The sequence below is a fragment of the Ursus arctos genome, unplaced genomic scaffold (genome assembly GCF_023065955.2).
Source record: "Ursus arctos isolate Adak ecotype North America unplaced genomic scaffold, UrsArc2.0 scaffold_29, whole genome shotgun sequence".
Lineage (NCBI taxonomy): Eukaryota > Metazoa > Chordata > Mammalia > Carnivora > Ursidae > Ursus > Ursus arctos.
Window position 1 is genome coordinate 35,014,254 of NW_026622974.1, and position 21,626 is coordinate 35,035,879.

The 21,626-nt window shown below is 35.6% G+C and overlaps 1 protein-coding gene across 3 annotated transcripts in view; it reads right to left on the reverse strand.

Moving 5' to 3' along the window:
- UBE3D (ubiquitin protein ligase E3D) overlaps positions 1-21,626 on the reverse strand; it is a 367,577-nt gene that overhangs the window by 159,506 nt on the left and 186,445 nt on the right. Inside the window, exon 10 of one of the 3 annotated variants that reach the window (XR_008956211.1) lies at positions 6,332-6,954. The exons of 1 other annotated variant lie outside the window; for it this stretch is intronic. Coding sequence is in view for 1 of the 2 variants with exons in the window: in XM_057303955.1 (XP_057159938.1) it covers positions 6,940-6,954 (15 nt within the window). In the remaining variant the exon portion in view is untranslated. Of the gene's footprint in view, positions 1-581; positions 6,955-21,626 lie in introns of those variants that run through there. One more of the 3 variants, XM_057303955.1, reaches the window with a different exon arrangement.

Genomic DNA, 21,626 nt, shown 5'->3' on the forward strand with positions numbered 1-21,626 from the left:
TAAAATCTGAAGCCTTTCTTCGCTGTGTCTACACGAACATTCCCTGTACTTCCCAGCTGAACACTTAGTCTCAGAACAAACCCCACCAAGTGTGCTCTTCCCAGAGAGACTTCGTATTACAACATTATCTCAGGCTGCATAGCACCTCCCCAGGTAACAACTTCTCTAATCCATGAACTTCCAGAAAATATTTTACAGTGGCTCGGAACCTTCGTGAGAAACTTAGGAAGCTTTAGTGCATCAGTGAGCAGTTAACATCTGCAGGTTCCTACTGAGATCTAAGGTATCAATTAGTGGTAACTAGGATTCTTTTTTTTTTTTTTTTAAGCCAGGATTCTTTGCAATGGGCTTTCATAGAGAACAGGCATATGCTGATGCTTTAAATTAAAAACGTACTCTCCTGTAGAGAGTGTCCACATAGCATTCTTCTTCTTTGGCCCATGTAATTCTTATTACGTTTTGCCCTCCAAAAGTGATTATGGGACTCATGGAAACACTGAATCCCCAAAGAAAATATTTCTTTATGAGAAACCATAACTCTTTGAATGTCATTATTTTCTGGACTTTTAGTCATGTAGCTATTTTTATCTTTGGTTTTTGTGAGCCCCTGCAGCTCATTCTTCATTCTCTACCACCAAACCCCAGCCAAAATACTAGATAAAAAGAGATGAACCTTAACATAATGGCAGGACACTATCGTGTCCTGGAAGGTGTTACTATCCTTCTAGGCTTTGGGTAGACCTAGAGAGCAGCTGGCAACTCATCCTTCTCTCCAACTCTTATTATTGTAGCTGATGTTGCCAAGTGTGCCTGAACTGGTTTCATTAATAATAATAATAGCTAACATTTACTGAACTCAGACTATGTGCCAGGCACTACACTAAGCACTTGACATGCATTATCTCATTTAAGCAACCCAAGAACTATAAAAGGTAGGTATTCTTTAATGTCCCCATTATATAGATAAGGAAACCAAAACACAACAAGGTTAAGTAATTCACCCAGAATTACTTTTTGTTTGACTACCTTCCTTCTCACCTAGGGACTTTCAGTCCTAGCCTCTCCCAATATGGGATTAGACATGTGACTCTCAGGCTAGCCAGCTAAAGAATCCCATCCTCCTGGCCATGACGGTTGATTCAAGGATGGGAATTATATTAGTCTTTTATTACTGTATAACAAACTATTACAAACTTAGAAGCTTAAAACAACATTCACAGTTCTGTAGGTCAAAAGCCTAGACACAGCATGGCTACAGTCTCTGCTCAGAGTTTACAAAGCTAAAATCGAGGTATTGGCCAGGCTAAGTTCTCATCTTAAGGATCTTGCTGGGGTAGGGGGGAGTCCACTTCTAGAATCATTCGTGTCATTGGCAGAATTTAATTCCTTGCCATTGTAGGTCCAAGGTCCCTGTTACTTGCTAGCTGTTAGCCTTGGGCCACTCTTAGATCCGAGAGGCTACCCACATTCCTTGCCACATGACCTCCTTCATCTTTAAGTAGGCAATAGTGTGTTGAATGCTTCTTATACTTCAAATCTCTGACATCACCATCTCTGAGCTCAAGGCCTGGATTTAAAGAATTTGTGTGATTAGATCAGGCCCACCCAGACAGTCTCCCTCTCTTAACATCAGCTGATTTGGGGAACTTAGTTATATCTGTAAAATCCCTTCACAGTAATATCTAAACAAGTACTTTACAGAATAACTGCAAAAGCATATTTTGCACATCAAGGGCTGGAAATTTTCAGAACCATCTTAAAATTCTACCTACCACAGACACACAGCTCAGGTCAGGCCAGTCAGAATACTCTGAACAAAGAAGCATTCCCTCTTCTCTGGGCTCACGAACTGTATATACAACATATGCCTAGAGCTGGGAAATGAAGAGAGTATGCCTGCAAGTGAAGTCAGAATAGAAGGAAAAAAAGTTGAGAGGGAGAAAGAGGTCACTGGTAATATTATTTGAGTATCTGGATACAGATACCTGCTAACTTGAATTGGCATCTGTTACTTGCAACCAAAGAGTTCTAACCAACACAACTAAATCTTTCTCCCTCCAAAGCCTAAGCTCTCAATGATGAAATTCTGTATTTTCCTTTTATGTTAACAATAGTTAACACTATCAGTAACAAGCATGAGTTGGGGGAGAGAAATAAAAGTGCTGAGTTTTTGTATATGGTTGAGGTTAAGTTTTTATCAGCTTAAAATAAACTGTTAAAACTATAAGATATTTTATCGAAGGCTCATAGTAATCACAAAGAAAGTACCTATAGAAGCCACACAGAAGATAAAGAAATCAAAGAACATCACTAAAAAGTCAACCAAACACAAAGGAAGACAGGAGGAGGAAAAGAGAAACAAAAGAACTATAAGACAGACAGAAAATGGCAATTTTAAGTCCTTCCCTATCAATATTTGCTTTAAACAGAAATTGATTAAACTTCTCACTGAAAAGATATGTAGTGGCTGAATGGATAAAATATAAGACCCAACTACATGCTGAATAAGAGACTCACTTTAGATTTAGAGATACACATAGGCTGAAAATAAAGAGATGGAAAAGGTGCTCCATGCAAATAGTAAACAAAAGAGAGCAGGTGTGGCTATATTTATAACAGACAAAATAGACCTTAAGTCAAAAATGGTCACAAAAACCAAAGAAGGACATTACATAATGACAAAAGGATCAATTCACCAAGAAGATGTAATAATTACATTTATATCCAACAGCAGAACATTCAAATATATAAAGCAAACATTAATAGAACTGAAGAGAGAAACAGCAATACAATAATAATAGGAGACTACAATACCCCACTTTCAGCAATGAATAAAACATTCAGAAAGAAAATCAGTAAGGCAACAGCAGTCTTGAACAACACTATACACCAATTGGACCTAACCGACATATACAGAATATTCCACCCAATGGCAGTAGAATACACATTCTTCTCAAGCACATACAAAACATTCTTCAGGGTAGATCCCATACAAGGCCACAGAACAAAACTTAACAAATTTAAGATTGAAATTGCACCACATATCTTTTCTGACCACAATGGTATGAAGCTAAAAAATCAATAACAGAATAATTGGCAAATTCAGAAATATGTGGAAATTACACAACACTATCCTGGAAAAAGGGGGGTGGGGTATCAAAGAAGAAATCAAAGGGGAAATCAGAGGGGCGCCTGGGTGGCACAGCGGTTGGGCGTCTGCCTTCGGCTCAGGGCGTGATCCCGGTGTTACGGGATCGAGCCCCACATCAGGCTCCTCCGCTATGAGCCTGCTTCTTCCTCTCCCACTCCCCCTGCTTGTGTTCCCTCTCTCGCTGTCTGTCTCTATCTCTGTTGAATAAATAAATAAAAAAAAAAATCAAAGGGGAAATCAGAAAGTATCTAGAGACAAATAAAAATGAAAACCCAATATATCAAAAACTAATGGGATACAGCAAAAGCAGTACCAAGATGGAAGTTTATAGTAATAAATGTCTGTATTTAAAAAGGAGGAAGATTTCAAATAAACAACCTAACTTTACATCTCAAGGAACTAGAAAAGGAAAACAAACCAATCCCAAAGTTAGCATAAGGAATAATAAAGATTAGAGCAGAAATAACATAGAGACTAGAAAAAAAATAAAATTAAGAGCTGTTCTTTTCAAAAGATGAACAAGACTAACAAACTCTTAGCTAAACTTGGGGGGGAAAAGACTCAAATAAAATCAGAAATGAATAAGGAGACATTGTAACTAATGCCAGAGACATACAAAAGATCATGAAAAACTAGTAAGAATAATTATATGCCAACAACATGGATAATCTAGAAGTGGATAAGTTACTAGAAATATATGACTTACCAAGACTGAATCATAAAGAAACAGAAAGTCCGAACAGGCCAATGACTAGTAGAGATGGAATCAATGATCAAATCTTTTCAACAAGAAAAGCCCAAGACTGGATAGTTACACAGGTGAATCTACCAAGCATTTAAAGAATAATTAATACCAACCATTCTCAAACTTTTCCAAAATACTGAAGAGGGGGGAATACTTCTAACCTCATTTTACAAGTCCAGCATTATCCAGATACCAAGGCCGTACAAGGATGTCACAAGCAAAGAAAATTGCAGATCCCTGATGAACATACATGCAAAAATCCTCAATAAAATGCTAGTAAACCACATTCAACAATATATGAAAAGGCTCATACACCACAATCAAATGAGATTTATTCCTGGGATGCAAGGATGTTTCAGCATTAGCAGATCAAATACTGTGATATACCACATTAACAAAATGAAGCATAAAATACCACAAAAGATACAGAAAGAGCATCCATGATCAAAACTCAACAAATTAGGTATAGAAGGAATGTCCTTCAACATAATAAAGACCATATATGACCAGCTCAGAGCTAACATTGTACTTAACAGTAAAAACCTGAAAGCTGTTCATTTAAGATCAAGAACAAAATAAGGATGCCCACTCTTGCCAACTGTAGTACTCAAAGTCCTAGCCAGAGCAATTAGGCAAGAAAAATAAATAAAAGTTATCTGAAGTGGAAAGGAATAAGCAAAATTATCTCTGTTTGTAAATGATATGATCTTATATACAGAAGACCCTAAAATTTCCAACACAGACATAAAAATTCTTAGAACTAAGAGATCAATTCAGTAAAGTTGCAGGACACAAAAAAACATATAAAAATCAGTTGTGGGGTGCCTGGGTGGCACAGCGGTTAAGCATCTGCCTTCGGCTCAGGGCGTGATCCCGGCGTTACGGGATCGAGTCCCACATCAGGCTCCTCCGCTATGAGCCTGCTTCTTCCTCTCCCACTCCCCCTGCTTGTGTTCCCTCTCTTGCTGGCTGTCTCTATCTCTGTCAAATAAATAAATAAAAAATCTTAAAAAAAAAAAATCAGTTGTGTTTCTATACACTAACAACAAACCACCTGAAAAGGAGATTATAAAACAATCCCATTTACAATCACATCAAAAAGAATAAAATATTTAGGAATAAACTTAACCAAGAGTATGAAAGACTTGTACACTGAAAAGAGCAAAACACTGATGAAAGAAATTAAAGAAGACACAAATAAATGAAAAGATATCTGTGTTCATAGATTAGATTTAATATTGTTAAAATGCCCATATTAAAGAAATCTACATTTTCAATGCCATCTGCATCAAAATCCCAGAGGTACTTTTTAAAAAGCTTTTAAGTTCCAGTTAATTAACATACAGTGTAATATTAGTTTCAGTTGTGCAATAGAGTGATTCTACACTTCTATAAACATGCGGTACTCACCGCAAGTGCCCTCCTCAATCCCCATCACCGATTTAACCCATCCCCCACCCACCTCCCCTCTGGCAACCATCAGTTTGTTCTCTATAGTTAAGGGTCTCATTCTTGGTTTGCCTCTGTCTCTTCTTTTCCCCTTTGTTTTTTTGTTTTGTTTTGTTTCCTAAATTCCACATATGAGTGAAATCATATAATATTTGTCTTTTTCTGATTGACCAAAGTCACTTTTAAAGAAAAAAAACCCTAAAATTTATTCTGAACCACAGAAGTCCCAGAATAGCCAAAATCATCTTGATAAAGAGTCACAAAGCTAGACAGATCACACAGGTATCGTATATCCTGATTTTAAAATATATTACGAAGCTATAGTACTTAAAACAGTATAGTATAAAGACAGACATATAGACCAGAGGACCAGAATAGAGAATCCAGAAATAAACTCATGCATAAATGGTCTACTGATTTTTGATCAGAGTGCGAAGAATATACAGTGGAGAAAGGACAGCCTCTTGAACAAATGGTATTGGGAAAACTGGATACTCACATGCAAAAGAAAGAAATTGGATCCTTATCTTACACCATACACAAAAATCAACTCAAAATGGATTAGACTTAAACATAACACCTGAAACTGTAAACTCCTAGAAGAAAACATAGGGGAAAATTTTTTGACATTGGTCTTAGCAATGACATTTTGGTTATGACACCAAAACACAGGCAAGTGAAACTACATCAAACTAAAATCTTCTGCACAGAAAAGAAAACAACTGAGTGAAAAAGTCAATCTACAGAGTGGGAGAAAATATTTGCAAACCATATATCTGATAAGGTGTTAATATGTAAAATATATAATGCCATTTTTAATATCAATTATACCTCAATGTAGGTGTTTAAAAAAATCACTTATGGACTATTTTCCCCACTGACTTCCATAATAGCTCCTGAGGTGCATCTATGAATATATATGTGGTAGAAAAGGGTGACAGTGACAGAGCTTAAAGAATGCTTATTCTTCTTAAGCAGTGTCCTACCTTTCAGAGATTTTCATTTCATTGCTCTGCAGTGTAGCCCAAACATCAGGATTTTTCTTGAAACTCCCAGGTAATTTCAAAGTGCAGCCATGGTTGAAATCATCTGATGCACAACAGCGCCTCTCCAACATGGATAAACATACACACCCCCTGGGGATCTTGTTAAAATGCAGATTCTGATTCAGGAGGTCTAAGGTGGAGCCCAAGAGTATACATTTCTAAAATGCTTCAGGGGATGCTACAGTTGCTGGTCTGTGCCTCACTCTTGGACCAACAAGTCTATTAGTATGTAGCAATATGTAAGGGTGGCATTAATTGAATCAGAAAAACCAAAAGGGCAATTTGGCTACAAGGAAAGCGGCACCATAGAAAACATAAACAGTACTTCTTCAGCTTTGGCTACTGTGGAATCACCTTGCAGGGAAATCCATGAGTGGGACTCCATCTTCCTTGTTCTGTTTCCATAAACTCATCAAATAACCAGAACATCATTGAACTGTTGTAGCGATCGAAACCAATCATCATTGAGATGGGGAGAGAACAGCTTCGCTTTATGAGTAGAGACAAGCTGGAGTTGGAAGATGCATTCATCTTCTTTTTGTATTGCACTAGTCTGTGACAAGCTGTAAACAACAGGGGAACACATTTGGCATATTTTCCCTGCAGCCATTTGTCAGATGTCATAATTCTATGGAAGAAAAAAAAAGTCCTTGGGAAATGATAATAAATGTATTCCTTACTATTGAATTTCTATTTATGCTGATATGTCTTAAGAGTCTCAGCTTTTATCTGCATGGCAATATCATTTTAATATTAATATCATTAAACTTTCTGGAGAATGTTTATTTGATATACAAGCACAAAGTATTTTTGGTAAGATAAAACAAGTACAGTATTTCAGGATTTCCATTCCCCATAAATATTTGCACCTAGAAATAACCAGGAAAGACATATGTTTCACAGTTACACCACTATTAAAGTTTTTTTTTACAGCTATTTTTCCACATCATAGAAATATGAGTGCTGGTTTTCGTTTCCATACCAGCAAATAGAAGATGCATAAATGAAAGGACTTAAGTGTGACCTCAATGGTTTTTGTTTTGTTTTTTCCTAGACCAGTGGTTCCCAACATTTTTTTGTCCCAGGACTCCTTTTCATCCTTAAAAACTATTGAGGATACAAATTGCTTTTATGCTAGTTCTATTCATATGTACTAATTGAAACTGAGAAAAACTTTGTATGTTTAACTCATTTAAAAATAACAATAGTAAATGCATTACAATCCACTATAAATAATGTATCTTTAGGGAAAGTAAGTAAATTTTTCAAAATAAAAAATATTTAGCAAAAAAGAATTTTTTCCCCTTACATTTAAAAAAATCTCTTTTGAATCTGTCTTCCTAGAGGACAGATGGATTCTCACATCTATTTCAACATTCAATTTATTGTGATATAAAGAAAATCTAGCATCTCAAGATCAATAATCTGGAAAGGGAAGAGTATTTTAATATGCAGATAATTGTGGATATCCTTCTTTGATACTACACCAAAACTCAACAAGTGATCATTTCTAAAAGGTTAACAGCAATCTCAAATCAGAATCCATATCAATAAACTTTTATTTTGTGTTACATTAAAATCTACTTGTCTAGCTTGTTCTTTGAATGCATCTTTTACCCATGCATGATGTTTGACATGTGGAGCATGTTGGTTCACTGAATTATGGAGATCTTCCAAATGTTGACATTTCATTATACAATATAAAAAAATCCATTAATATCACCACTAATCTGATCAGAAAGATTTTTACATATTGGAGAGCTATCAAGCTCATGGTAGCTGATACAAAATTCAATATTCTCTTAAATGCTCAAACTTTATCATTAATAGCAAATGCTATCAGTTCTTTTCCTTGTAGTGACAGGAACAAGTCATACATTTTTTAAAAAGATGTCAGCTAAATATTCATGTCTCAATACCAATAGTTTGTTAGTTATTCGTTCAAGTGAAAAGGAAACTTCCTGGTATTCCAGGAAAAACATGGCTAGTTTACCTATAACTCAAATAAATCTACAGATAATTTTTCTCAAGAAAACTAGCCTGCTTCATATGCAATAGAAATGTTTTAGGGGTGCCTGGGTGGCGCAGTCGTTAAGCGTCTGCCTTCGGCTTAGGGCGTGATCCCAGCATTCTGGGATTGAGCCCCACATCAGGCTTCTCCACTAGGAGCCTGCTTCTTCCTCTCCCGCTCCCCCTGCTTGTGTTCCCTCTCTTGCTGGCTGTCTCTCTCTGTCAAATAAATAAATAAAATCTTTAAAAAAAAATAAATAAAAATAAAAAATTTAAAAAAAGAAAGAAAAAAGAAATGTTTTATGCATAATTCCCATTTATCCACCTAGATTATTAAAAAATAGTGTGTTCAATAGTCCAGATTTAACAACTTTAATATTTTTTTTACTGATCCATTGAGGACATTACTAAGTAAAACTAACCTTTGTTTGTCCATTTTTATGGGTTTTTCTGTTTAAATTTTTGTGAGTATAGTTGACATACAATGTTACATTAGTTTCAGCCATACAACTTAGCAATTTGATAAGTTTATACATTATGCTATGTTCACCACAAGTTCAGGTACCATCTGTCCCATTACATCACTACTACAATATCACTGGCTGTATTCCTTATACTGTGCTTTTAATTCCCATGACTTATTTATTCCATAACTGGAAGTCTGTATCTCTCTTCACCCATTTGGCCCAATCCCCAACGACCTTCCCCGCCGGCAACCATCAGTTTGTTCTCTGTATTTATAGGTCTGATTCTGTTTTTTGTTTCTTTATTCCTTTTTTTAGATTCCACTTATGAGTGGAATCATATGATTTGTCTTTTTCAGCCTGCCTTATTTCACTTAGTATAATACATGACTCCGAGAGTTCTAGCCACAGCAATCGGACAAGAAAAAGATATGAGGCATCCATATTGGTAAAGAAGAAGTTAAACTGTCACTATATGCAGATGACATGATATCATATACAGAAAATCCTAAAGACTCCACCAAAACTACTATAAGTAATGAATGAATTCACTAAAATGTCAGGATACAAAATCAATACCCAGAAATCAGTAAGCATTTCTACACACTAATAATGAAGGAGCAGAAAGAGAAATTTTAAAGACAACACCATTTACAGTTATACTAAAAAGAATAAAATATCTAAGAACAAACTGAACCATAAAGGTGAAAAATTTGTACTCCAAAAACAATAAAACACTGACGAAAGAATTTGAAGAGAACAGAAACAAATGAAAAGATATTCCAAGCTCATGGATTAGAATTACTATTGTTAAAATGTCCATATAAAGCAATTTTATTTTCCACATAATTAGAACAAACAATCCTAAAATTTGTATGGAACCACAGAAGACCCTGAATAGCTAAAGCAATCCTGAAAAGAACAAAGCTGGAGATACCACAATCCTTGTTTTCAAGATATACAACAAAACTAACAGTATGGTACTTGTACACAAATAGACACATATATCAATATAATGGACTAGAGAGCCCAGAAATAAACCCATGATTATATAGTCAATTAATCTATGACAAAGGAGGCAAAAACATGCAATGGGAAAAAGTCTCTGCAACAAATGGTGCTGGGAAAACTGGACAGCTACACATGAAAGAATGAAACTGGACCACTGTCTAACATCATACACAAAAATAAACTCAAATGGATTAAGGACCTAAATGTAAGGCCTGAAACCATAAACATCCTAGAAGAGAACAAGGGCAGTAATTTCTCTGACATCAGCTGTAGCAACATTTTTCTAAATATGTCTCATTTGGTAAGAAAAATAAAAGCAAAAATAAACTATCAGGACTACATCAAACTAAAAAGCTTTTCCACAGCAAAGGAAACCATCAACAAAACAAAAAGACGTCTAACTGAATAGGAGAAGATATTTGCAAATGATATATTCAAAAAGGGCTTAATATCCAAAATATATAAAGAACTTCTACAACTCAATACCAATAAAACAAACAAGCCTATTACAAAATGGGCAGAAGACCTGAATAGACATTTTTCCAAAGAAGACATCCAGGTGGCCAACAGACACATGAAAAGATTCTCAACATCACTCATCATCAAGGAAGTACAAATCAAAACTACAATGAAATATCATGGGGTTTTTTATTTTTATTAGTATTATCTTTTAACTGAAACTGTGTGACAATGAAGAATGATGACTAGTACACTTTGGAGACACTCCCTTGATTTGTGCTAAGGCACCAGCAATCGTACGCACCATTGATTTTGTGCTGCCATTACCTGACCACAGGAAGTATTATTTGTTTATTGAAACTAAAACTGTCTTCTGCAATAGTGTTCCATGGAACACATTTGGAAAAAGTGTTAAATGCCTCTTTAGTCCTTTCCTACATCTAGAGTTTATGATTGCATCTCTCTCACATTTTATCCTTCAAATTGACATATATTTAGGGAGTAGAGAGATTTTACCAATTTTCATTAGACTTCAGTGTTCTTTCCTTTAATTTACTAATCAAGTTTTGACATCTATCTGTAGTACCTAACACAGTGCCTGGAACAGACTATGTGTTTTGAAAATGTATGTTTCTTTATACTTTGTCATTTTTAAAAGAAGATTCGAGGCATTTTACAAAACACATATAATATGACAAATGCATTTAAAAAATCTGATCAAAGGGTGCTTGGGCAGCTCAGTTGGTTGAGTGTCCAGCTCAGGTCATGACCTCGGGGTCCTGGGATCAAGCCCTGCATTGGGTCCCATGGTCAGCAGGGAGTCTGCTTGAGGATTTCTCTCCCTCCCCCTCTGCCATTCCCCCCACTCATGTGCTCTCACTCTCTCTTTCTCTCAAATAAATAAACCTTTAAAAAAATAAATAAAAATAAAAAGTAAAAATCTGATCAAAGAAAAAAGTGCAGCATGAACAATTATTAGAAGTGGGTTGAAAATTTGACTCCGAGTTTTCTGATTGTCAAAGAAACATGAAGTCTCACTCAGTTAGAAAAGCCACATTATGAGCTTAGGTTTTAATAAGAACTGGGTAGAAGAGAATTCAGGGTCGTAAAAAGTGATCTCCATCCACATTCAGAGGTGGGTTGAGACAGTTTTAAATACCAGATGTAGATTTAATTTTTGTCTAGTAAAATATTACTTCTCTATAATTTTATTATTTCACTTATAATTTTAATCAAATCTACTTTTTAAAAAAATAAAATCTACTTCCAATTATAGCTGTGAGGAGTCAAGTTGTCCAAGAAGTATCCAAGGTACCATTTGATTCATTTATTGAACAAAGTAAAAATCCCCTCACCATGAAAACTCCAGAATCACAACAGCAGCACATGCCAATCATTCTAGAAGGATTAAAGCTTGTAAAGAACCTAAATGTATTTATTAATCTATTCATTTATTCAGAAAATATGTATTGAGTAACATCTATGCGTAAAACCACTGTGTATGAGGTGTAAATACCTAGAGAAGACCTTCATATTTCCTTGGAATCAGGTATCCAGATGATATAGCTCATACAGATAATTTTTTCCTAAAAATATAAATAATAATACTTAAGAAGTAGCTAATAGCAATCAACTTTGCATTCATTAGGGCACATCTTTGACCATTACATATAGGGCTTGATCATAGCTTATATTATGTAGATGTGCCAATTTAGGTCTGGGTCTACACAGCACAATATAAAATGGAGGCTTAAAGAAAATATAAATGGATCTGAACTGGATTTGGGGGACAGATTAATTATATGTGGTGGGAGAAGAGAGGAAGATTATATGCCAGAGCAAGAAAGTTATTACTGGTGCAATCTTTGTTGGAACTTTTAAAACTTTTTCTCCCACTTTTCCTAAATGTAAATACTTCATTACAAACCCAACAATTATTCTCATGTCTTGGAAATTCAGATTTACTGTACCTAATCATGGTGACTTTATTCAAGCTATTCTCCACCAAAATATAGATCATGATAGATAGATGATAGATAGATGATAGATAGATAGATAGATAGATAGATAGATAGATAGATAGATAGATAAATGATACAGAGAGATCTTTTCCATTCCTTTCCTTCCACTCAAAATTCTATCTGTTCTCCAAGATACAGTTCAAATTTCATGTTATAATGAAACATTCTCCAGCATTTTAGATCACCTGGTATTCTCACACCTTTCAATTCTTGGAGCGCGTGTAATATGTACATCATTGATTTAGAAAATTATTCATGAGCTTTTGCTCTTAACTATTTGGTCATTTATGATGTCAGATTTCCCTACCTAGCTGATATGTGCCTCAAAATGCTACATTCTAGCTGCTCAGTCCCTGACATAATACTAAATACCTACATGATAGGTGCCCAATAAATATGTGCAGAATTTAATGGAATTTCACTGATCTGTGAAAAAGAAGACACACCATCTAGCAATGATGAAGAGACGTATCTGACAACAACAAAACAGCTGGCAGTTACCAAAGTGATCCTTAGAGCATCTACCACTAAAACTTTTCTCCCAGCAGGCTCCATGGGTATCCTTAAAAGGATGACTTCCTTGGAGTGCCTGTGTGGTTTAGCCATTAAGCATCTGCCTTTGGCTCAGGTCATGATCCCAAGGTCTTGGGATCAAGCCCCACATTGTTTCCTGCTGAGCAGGGAAGCTGCTTCTCCCTTTCCCTCTGCTGCTCCCCCTGCTTGTGCTCTCTCTCTCTCTCTCTCTGGCTCTCTCTCTCTCAAATAAATAAAAATCTTAAAAAAAAAAAAAAGCATGGCTTCCTCAAAACACTCTATGAGGGCCTTCATGGTTTTTACTTCATATTTTTCTTAAGCAGATCCACTAGGCTTTCTTGTCCTATGAATGTCCCGTGTCTCATTTTGCACAGTGTGACAGAACTGGGATGATCATAGTGAGTAAGCAACTATTTTATTTCCCATTTTTTTTGGCTTGGGTATCTCAGGAACTTATACGAGAACATTATTTTCATCCTTATTTACTGATCTCTTTCCAGTTTATAGTTTCAGAGGCAAATAAATAAAGATGTGCCATTATTGTTACAGCATGCTTGGCAAGTTATGTTTCTGTGGATCTTAACATGATTTTGAGTTGCTTCTTTTATAACTAAAAGAATAATAATGTATATGCAGTGCCAGAAAACCAGTTATTTTACGAAGTCAATGAAGGAGCCAGTTCATGGCGTGAAAATCAGCACAGCGTCTTGCTCACACAGGCAAGTGTCCAGATGGATTAAGTCTGGCCCTGGGAAATTTACGTACACATCACCAGAATGACTAGAATTATCATGCTTCAACTGTGCCAGCCTATTAATTCTTCTTACTTTGGCATGTCTATTATTTCTATTCTAATTCTTTCTAAAATTTTTATCTTAGAGGATAAAAGAGAAGAAAACTCTTTAAAGAACAAAAGCATAGACTTCATTTGGTATCCCACATGTCAATGGTCCTTTAGGACAATATATTCCAGCTAGCTTTTCCAAACAATCATCCAAAAGATTAACTCGGGTTAGACGTTAGGTAAATAATAGACCTGAAGATCCAGGAATGACATTTTCTCAAGCTTGAAACAATTTGAGCAACATGAAATGAATACCCCCTTTATAACTACCTTGAGAGTAATTGATCTAATTAAATTCTTCATCTTAAGCATCCACATTGCATTTTATGGTGAAAGCCTAAATTTTAATGGTTTCTTCATGCATCATTGACATAGGACCAAACTGAAACCTAGGAGAACTGCTGAGTTTTAAAAAATCTCCAACTCTGTTAATTAACTGACCAAGGAGGATTTACAATAAAGAACCCTTCAGAATGTATCTTACTTGTCCCGAGTAGCATTTCAAAGGCTGGAAGGAATTACATATCTCAAGGACCCACCCAGAGGGCTTTAGGAATTACATTTCTTATCACAAATAGGCTCTAAAAAACACTGATGACACAAGACTTGTAACATGATATTTTGTGATTTGTAGTGAACAATCTATTTGAACAGAGATTTGAATTTAGACAGAATTAGAATTGCTGAAATTCTCTAACAGTTATTAGAAATCCCACTACAACTTATGGTATGATGTGTTCCAGACACTGAGCATATCCCCATTACTGCAAATCAGTATAGTTAAATAACTTGCAGCAGGTCATACAGACAAAAAGTAGAAGAGATAGGACACAAACGCAAATCTGTCTAATTTCAAGGTCCATGCTCATAAATACTCTGCTATGCAGTTCAGGCTTTTCTTTAAAAATTATCTTTAAATTTATGAAGAGGATTGGAGGTTGCTCCCAATAAAGGAATAAATGTAATTCAGATGTTAAAACAATGGTTTAAGAAATGTAAACAAGGAAGGGAATTCATTATACCAAAGGTCCCAATTAAAATACAGTTTCCTAGACAGCCCTCAAAGTAAAAAGGAAACATACGCTATATTTTTGCTCTCCGATAAAAGGAAACAGAGCAGTAATGTGAAAGTTATCAGGTTTCCTAGCACTTAAGTTCTAAGGAAATGTCATTGTGGCCATGGTTAGTGATGGGTCATTGAAAACAATTTCTTCCATGCACAGATTTGTGGGAAAAAAAAAAGTACCAATATTCCTTGTGTGACCACTACTAAGATCAGTTCTCAAGAAATGTTGAGAATATAATGTCAAATCACCATCCTATGAAAGAAATTCTTCAGTACATAATTTTTTAGTGATCTAGTATAAGTATAACTCTTGCAATGTATGGAAGTGGTTGTTTAAAATATCTCTTAAATAGAACTTTCACACTGACTTTGAAATATTAACTGTTATAAGAATTGCCATTCTGCCATAACTAGCTAGAAAGCCAGACAAAATATGGGAAATGACTATTTTTATCCAGTAGACATCAAACACTGTAGAACTATGACTTCAGACAAATGAAGAGGGCCCTACAATTACCCCAGCTTACAGGCTGAAGTGTTCTTAGGGTGTAGTATAAAGAGAGGACCCAAATAGAGCCCAGTAGGCACACTAATTGTACTGGAAGTCATGACCAGCTCTATAAATTGGGGGGGGGGGGGGGGGGAGGAAACTAAAAAAAAAAAAAAAAAAAAAAAGGCATATATAGATTGGAAAGGAAGAAATTGTCTTTATTCACAGATGACATGTTTATCCATGTAGAAAATCCTAAGAAATCTACTAAAAGTTACTGAAGCTGACCAGTAAGTTCAGCAAGTTCACAGGTTACAAAACCAGTATTAAAAAAACAAAAACAAAAACAGAAAACCTATTTCTATAACTTACAATGAACAGCTGACATTGGAATTTTAAAAATATAATTACAGTAGCACCAAAATATCATGAAATACTTTGAGATAAATTTAACAAGATATGATCAAGACTCATACACTAAAAACTACAAAATATTTCTGAGAGAAACTGAAGAAGCCCCAAGTACATGGAAAGAGATACAGTGTTCATGGACTGAAAGACTCAACATTAGTATCATTTTTACCCAAATTGATCTCTAGATTCAATGCAATTCTAATTAAAATCCAACCAGTTCTTTTATTTTAGTAGAAACTGACAAGTCAGCTCTTAAATTTATATGGAAAAGCAAAGGATCTAGAACAGTTGAACAATTTTGAAAAAGAAGAAAATTTTGAAGGACTTACAATAATAGATTCCAAGACTTACTCTAGAGCTAGTTATTTAGATGGTGTGATACTAATATAAGGAAGGCACAGAGATCAATGGAACTGATTATAAAGACCAGAAATAGATCCATATGTATATGGTCAATTGATTTTTTTTCTGTGTAGGTGCCAAGGTAATTCAGCAGAGAAAGTACAGTCATCTCAACAACCAGTGCTGAAACAACTCAATATCAATATGGAAAAAAATGAATCTCAAACTTTACCTTGTGGTATATATAAAAACTAACTGGAAATGGATTATAGACTTAAACATTAAAGACAGAACTAAAAAACTTCCAGAAGAAAACAGGAGTAAAACTTTATGAGCTTTCAGTTAGGTGAAGATTTTTTATGCAGGACTCAAAAAGCATGAATCATAAAAGAAAAAATTGATTAACTTCCTTTAGCAATCGTGTAGGACAGATCTACTAGTAATGAAATCCTTTAGCTTATATTTATCTCAGAATGTCTTAATTTCTCCTTCATTGCTGAAGGGTAATTTTGCCAGTATAGAATTTTTGGTTGACAATTTTTTTTTCTTTCAGTATTTATAATATGTCATCCATTACCTCTGGCCTCCAGAAGATTTCTGATGAGCGATGAGCTATTAATGTTATAATGTTATAGAGTAGCCCCTGTATGTGATGAATCACTTCTCTCTTGCTGCTTTCAAAATTCTTTGTCTTTGTCTTTTTACAATTTTATTAAAATATGTAGATATCTTTGAGTTTATCATTCTTGGCATTTGTTCAGCTTCTTGGATGTGTAGATTTAGGTCTTTAATCAAATTTAGGAACTTTTCAGCCACTATTTCTTCAAATATTCTTTTGTCCTGTTTTTTTCTTGCCTCTCCTTTTGGGACTCCCATGATGAATAACTTGGTACATTTGATGGTGTCCCACAGGTTCCACAGGTCCCTCAGGTCCTATCATTCTTCTTCATTCTTTTTTCTTTCTATTCCTCAGACAGGAAAATTTCAATTGCCTTATCTTCAAGTTCACTGCTTTTTTTCCTTCTGCCTACTCAAATCTGCTGTTGAACCCCAGTAGTGAATTTTTTTGTTTAAGCCATGGTACTTTTCAACCAAACAATTTCTATATGGTTCTTTCCATTTTTTTCTCTGTATTGGCATCCCCTATTTGTTCATACATTTTTCTTCTGATCTCTTTCAGGTCTTTGTTCATTGTTTTCTTTAGCTCACTGAACACATTTAAGACAGATGATTTAATATCTTTGATTAGTAATTCCAGTGTATGGGCCTCCTCAGAAATATTTTCTATCAAGTTCTTTATTTTCTGTGAAGAGCCATATTTTCCTGTTTTTTTGTATGCTTTGTTATTTTGTTGTTGTTGTTGAAAACCAGACATTTTAAGTATTATAACACATTTTAATGTAGTTAATTCTAGAATTCAAATTCGCCCTCTCTCAGGAATGCTTTTTGGCATATTGAGGGCTTTAGTTGTCCATTCCTATAGTGACTGTTCCAAACTATTTTTTCAAAGTCTGTAGTCCTTGTGTGTGTGAAATTTTTGTCCCATTATCTCTGCAGTCAGCCTGAGACCTAACAGAAATTTCCTTAAATGTCTGGATTAAAATTTGTTAAATGTGTGTATATCTCTTTAAATCTTCCAAGGGACACTACTGGAGAAACCAGTGCAGTCCAAGGGGACTGAAACAAAAAGAAGTGCCTGTTGCAGTCCCTAAGGGAACTGCCAAACTAATTAAAATGAACAACCCAAACTTTTTGGAGGACAAGTTCCTTAGTATTCACCTGGCACTAACCAGCCGCTGTAGGAACATAAGCCACCATCTCCATAGCCATGGAGGTTCTGAGGAATGGGGATGGTAGTTGGTTCACACCTGTCACTCTCTTACCAAAGTTCAGCAGCCTCTCCCTTCATCAATCACTCCCTTCGTTACTCTAAGTGTTTGATCAGGTCTTAGAGTTAAAAATAGTTAGTTCTGATCTTATTGTACAGCTTAATGATTGCTTCTAAAGAGGAACTGGCCCCTGGATTTTGCTACTTTACTATATTCAATGACATTGCTATCTAATTTTTAATTGTGAATAATATTTAGGTGTCATCTTAATTGAGATAAAATACTATGTTACAAATTCAATATATAACTTGATAACCTTTAATAATACCTAAAATACTCATAGAATTGGCTTTTTCTGTCATTATAAAAGAAACCAGATATGCAAGGCAGGTGAATGATAGAAGCATTATCAGCTAATAAGCAAATATAATCCTCTCTTATCAAGCATAAAACTCTCCTCTTATGATGGGTCAGGTTTAGCTTCAGCAATGATGGAAAAATGTAGGCAAAAAAAATATTATCATCATATAGTATGGTTTCTGTAGCATTAATAAACTGTTACCAGCTTCTCTAATTTGAATTAAAATGGGCTGTGGCTATGACATTTTAGGACACCTTGGAGTCTTCTCAGTGTGTTTCCTAGCCTCTCTGTATCTATCATCTTCTCTTCCATCTCCCTAACCAAATACACACACATTTCCTTTTGCAGGTAAAATCTAAGTTACTTGGTAAACTGACTTAATTTTAATTTCCCTTCCCTGATGTTCTTTTCATTTGTGGATTCTAAATAAGAATCTCCCTCTAAATATAAAATTATTTATCCTAACATTTCTATAGTCTTACCTTGATGATAAACCTTCTATCCAGGAGTTAAAGCAAGGAATTTAGCTATGCCTGTGTTAGAGAAATGGTAGAGAAGAAAACATGAATTACAAAATGATTTTTTTTTTTTTGGTCATTCATTCATTCAACAAATATTAATTGAGTACCTTCATGTCAGGAGTTTTCTTATGCACTGGGGATACACTGTAGGCAAATAAAAGCGTTTTTTTGCTTTCATAGAACATATTCAGTGGGCAAGAAAGATATTTAACAAAAATCATCAATGCTATGAATATACCAGAAAAAGAAAAGAAAGGTTCTATGGAAAAAATGTTAATCTATGACAGCACATAACAAATGAAGATTTAAAATTCAGGGAAGCCTTCTCTGAAGAAGGGACTGTTGACCTAAGATCATACACATGATACAGGGTTAACTACATAAAGAGGATAAGGGCCAAAAGAGAGCTTTCAGAGATAGATTTGCTTGTGTGAAGGCCCTGTAGTAGGAAGCAGGAAGGGAGGATTGGGAATCTGAAAGAAGACCCATGGCTATGGGGAAGATAGCAAGAGGAAGAGTATGAAGTGAGTTGTAAGAAGGACCAATCTATGAAAGTTACTATAGGATCATAAGGATTTTATTCTTTATTCTAAGAATAATGTGAAGCTACTGGAAGATTTTAAGAAGGAAGAATGGGTTGACATTCTAGAGAACAGATGTGGGTAGGCCACTTGGGAGGCATTATTATAGTAGTCCAGACAAGTATGGATAGTGGGTTGGATTAGAGTGATGGTGGGGGAAAGGGAGAGAACAGAAACATTTTGAGGGATATTCAGTATGATAAAATTGACAGGAGTTTATAATACATTTTATATAGAAAGTGAAGGAAAAGTCCAAATCCAGGATAACTCATGAGTTCTGCCTCATACAAAAGGACTGATGAGAGCATCATGAGATAAGAAATCCTAAAGGCAGACCAGGAAAGTGTATGGCAAGATTATAAAGTCCAGGTTGGACATGTTGAGCTTAAGGTGTGTTTGAGATACCCAAGAAAAGTCAGTGGGCTATTGGATATTTAGGCCTGTACTTAAGATATAAATTTTCAGTCATCTGGGCATCCACAGTAATTGAACTATAGTTCTGAGATTCCTTAGGGAAGGAATAACAGCATGAGAAAAAAATGGGGTATGAAGAACAAATCTGTGTCTCCACATTTAGGGAGAGGAGTATGAATAAAGGACACAGAAGAATCGGCCAGAAAATATAAGATGGAAATAGAAGTATATAAGAGAATTGGGAAAATAAATTATTTTAAAAAGAGAGTGTGGTCATCAGAGTCAGGTCAGTAATTGAGTTCCAAGATCATGCACTGAATTTGGCAACACAGAGGATATGGGTGGTCTTCACAAAAGAAACAGAAGATACTTTGGTGGACTGTTGAGGGCATAAATTAGACTGTAATGGTTTTCAAATGAGTGAAGAATGAAACAATGATTGTAGATGACTCTTCAAGAAATTGAGTTGTGAACAGGGAGAGAAGAAATGGGATAGAAACTTACATGGATATCTGAAGTTCAAGAATTTATTTTACTTAGGAGGAACGTCGACAAGTATACGTGTGCTTAGAAATGATCCGTATTCACGGTGGCAGTGAAGACTTTGATCCAGGTGCCAAAATTATGAGTAAATGAAAGAGACACAGGGGTTCCAGTTGACATGAACCAAGAGAAAGAACGATGGAATGATAGAGGGGAATGGTATGGGTTTCAAAGAAAAAGACTTTGAAAGAAAGTAAGAGAGCACTAAGTTGAATACTGATTCCATCTCCAACCACGTGGTATGGAATGTGAATGGTAAAAGAATAAACAGCACCACTTTGAATAGCTACAAGGGATGCCCTGTCCTCAAAGAAGAGCCTGGCTTCAGTTAAAGCAAGTTCTAGGGAAAACTGACAAAAAATATGATATAAGGGCGTCTATTAGACTATGAGACCTAGGATCTCTAGACAGTGAGAACCTTGAGATCGAGGATTATGTCTATAGTGACAAGACAGTTTAGAGTTATGCTTCTCAAACTTTAGTATACAACAGAATCACCCAGAAGGTTTGTTAAAACACAGACATCGGTGTCCTATTCTCGGAGTTTCTAATTTAGAAAATCTCAGGTAAGCCCAAGGATGTGCATTTCTAATAAGTTCCCAGGTGTGCTCGTGCTGTCAGTCTGTATACCACACTTTAAAAACCACTGGGATGATCTATGTTGCGATAAGAAACAAACCCTAAAATCCCAACAGGTTAATACAGCAAAAGTTAATTTTCATTTATACAAAGTCTAACTGGGCTGGCTAACTCTCTAAGGCATTCTTTTCTAAGCAGAAACCCAGGAATCTGGGTTGCTTCTACCTTGTAGTGATGCCATCGGGAGCCTGAGGCCTCCAAAGTACCGTGGCAAGGGAAGAGAGACCTGGACAGTCATGTGGTAGGTCTTCAGGGGTCAGGTCTGGAAGTAGTTTGTATCCTCTCTGATCAGATTTCATTGGTCAGAACTAGTCACATGGTCTAAAAATAGTAGCAAGAGGGCCTGGGAAATGTAAAGGAGAGCATCGGTATTTTATGAGCTTTAACAGGCTCTGTTAGAGCATCTTCTGTGTCTAACCTCAGCAGAGGGAACAATGCCTGTCAAGATAAGGAGCTCGATATATGTTGACTGGTTCAATACATTGATTAGAGTTTAAAAGCTATTGACTAAAACCTGGGTTTCAGTTTTCCTTTAGACAGGCAAAACATCCCTTACAGCTAACTGCTGTTATTCACATATATCCCCCAACACACACACACAAATCACTGCCTTCTCTGAGTGACCTTCTCTGACCTTGCCAGGTTCAACTTTACATTGCTACCCTTGGGACGTTCATAGACTGACGTGATAT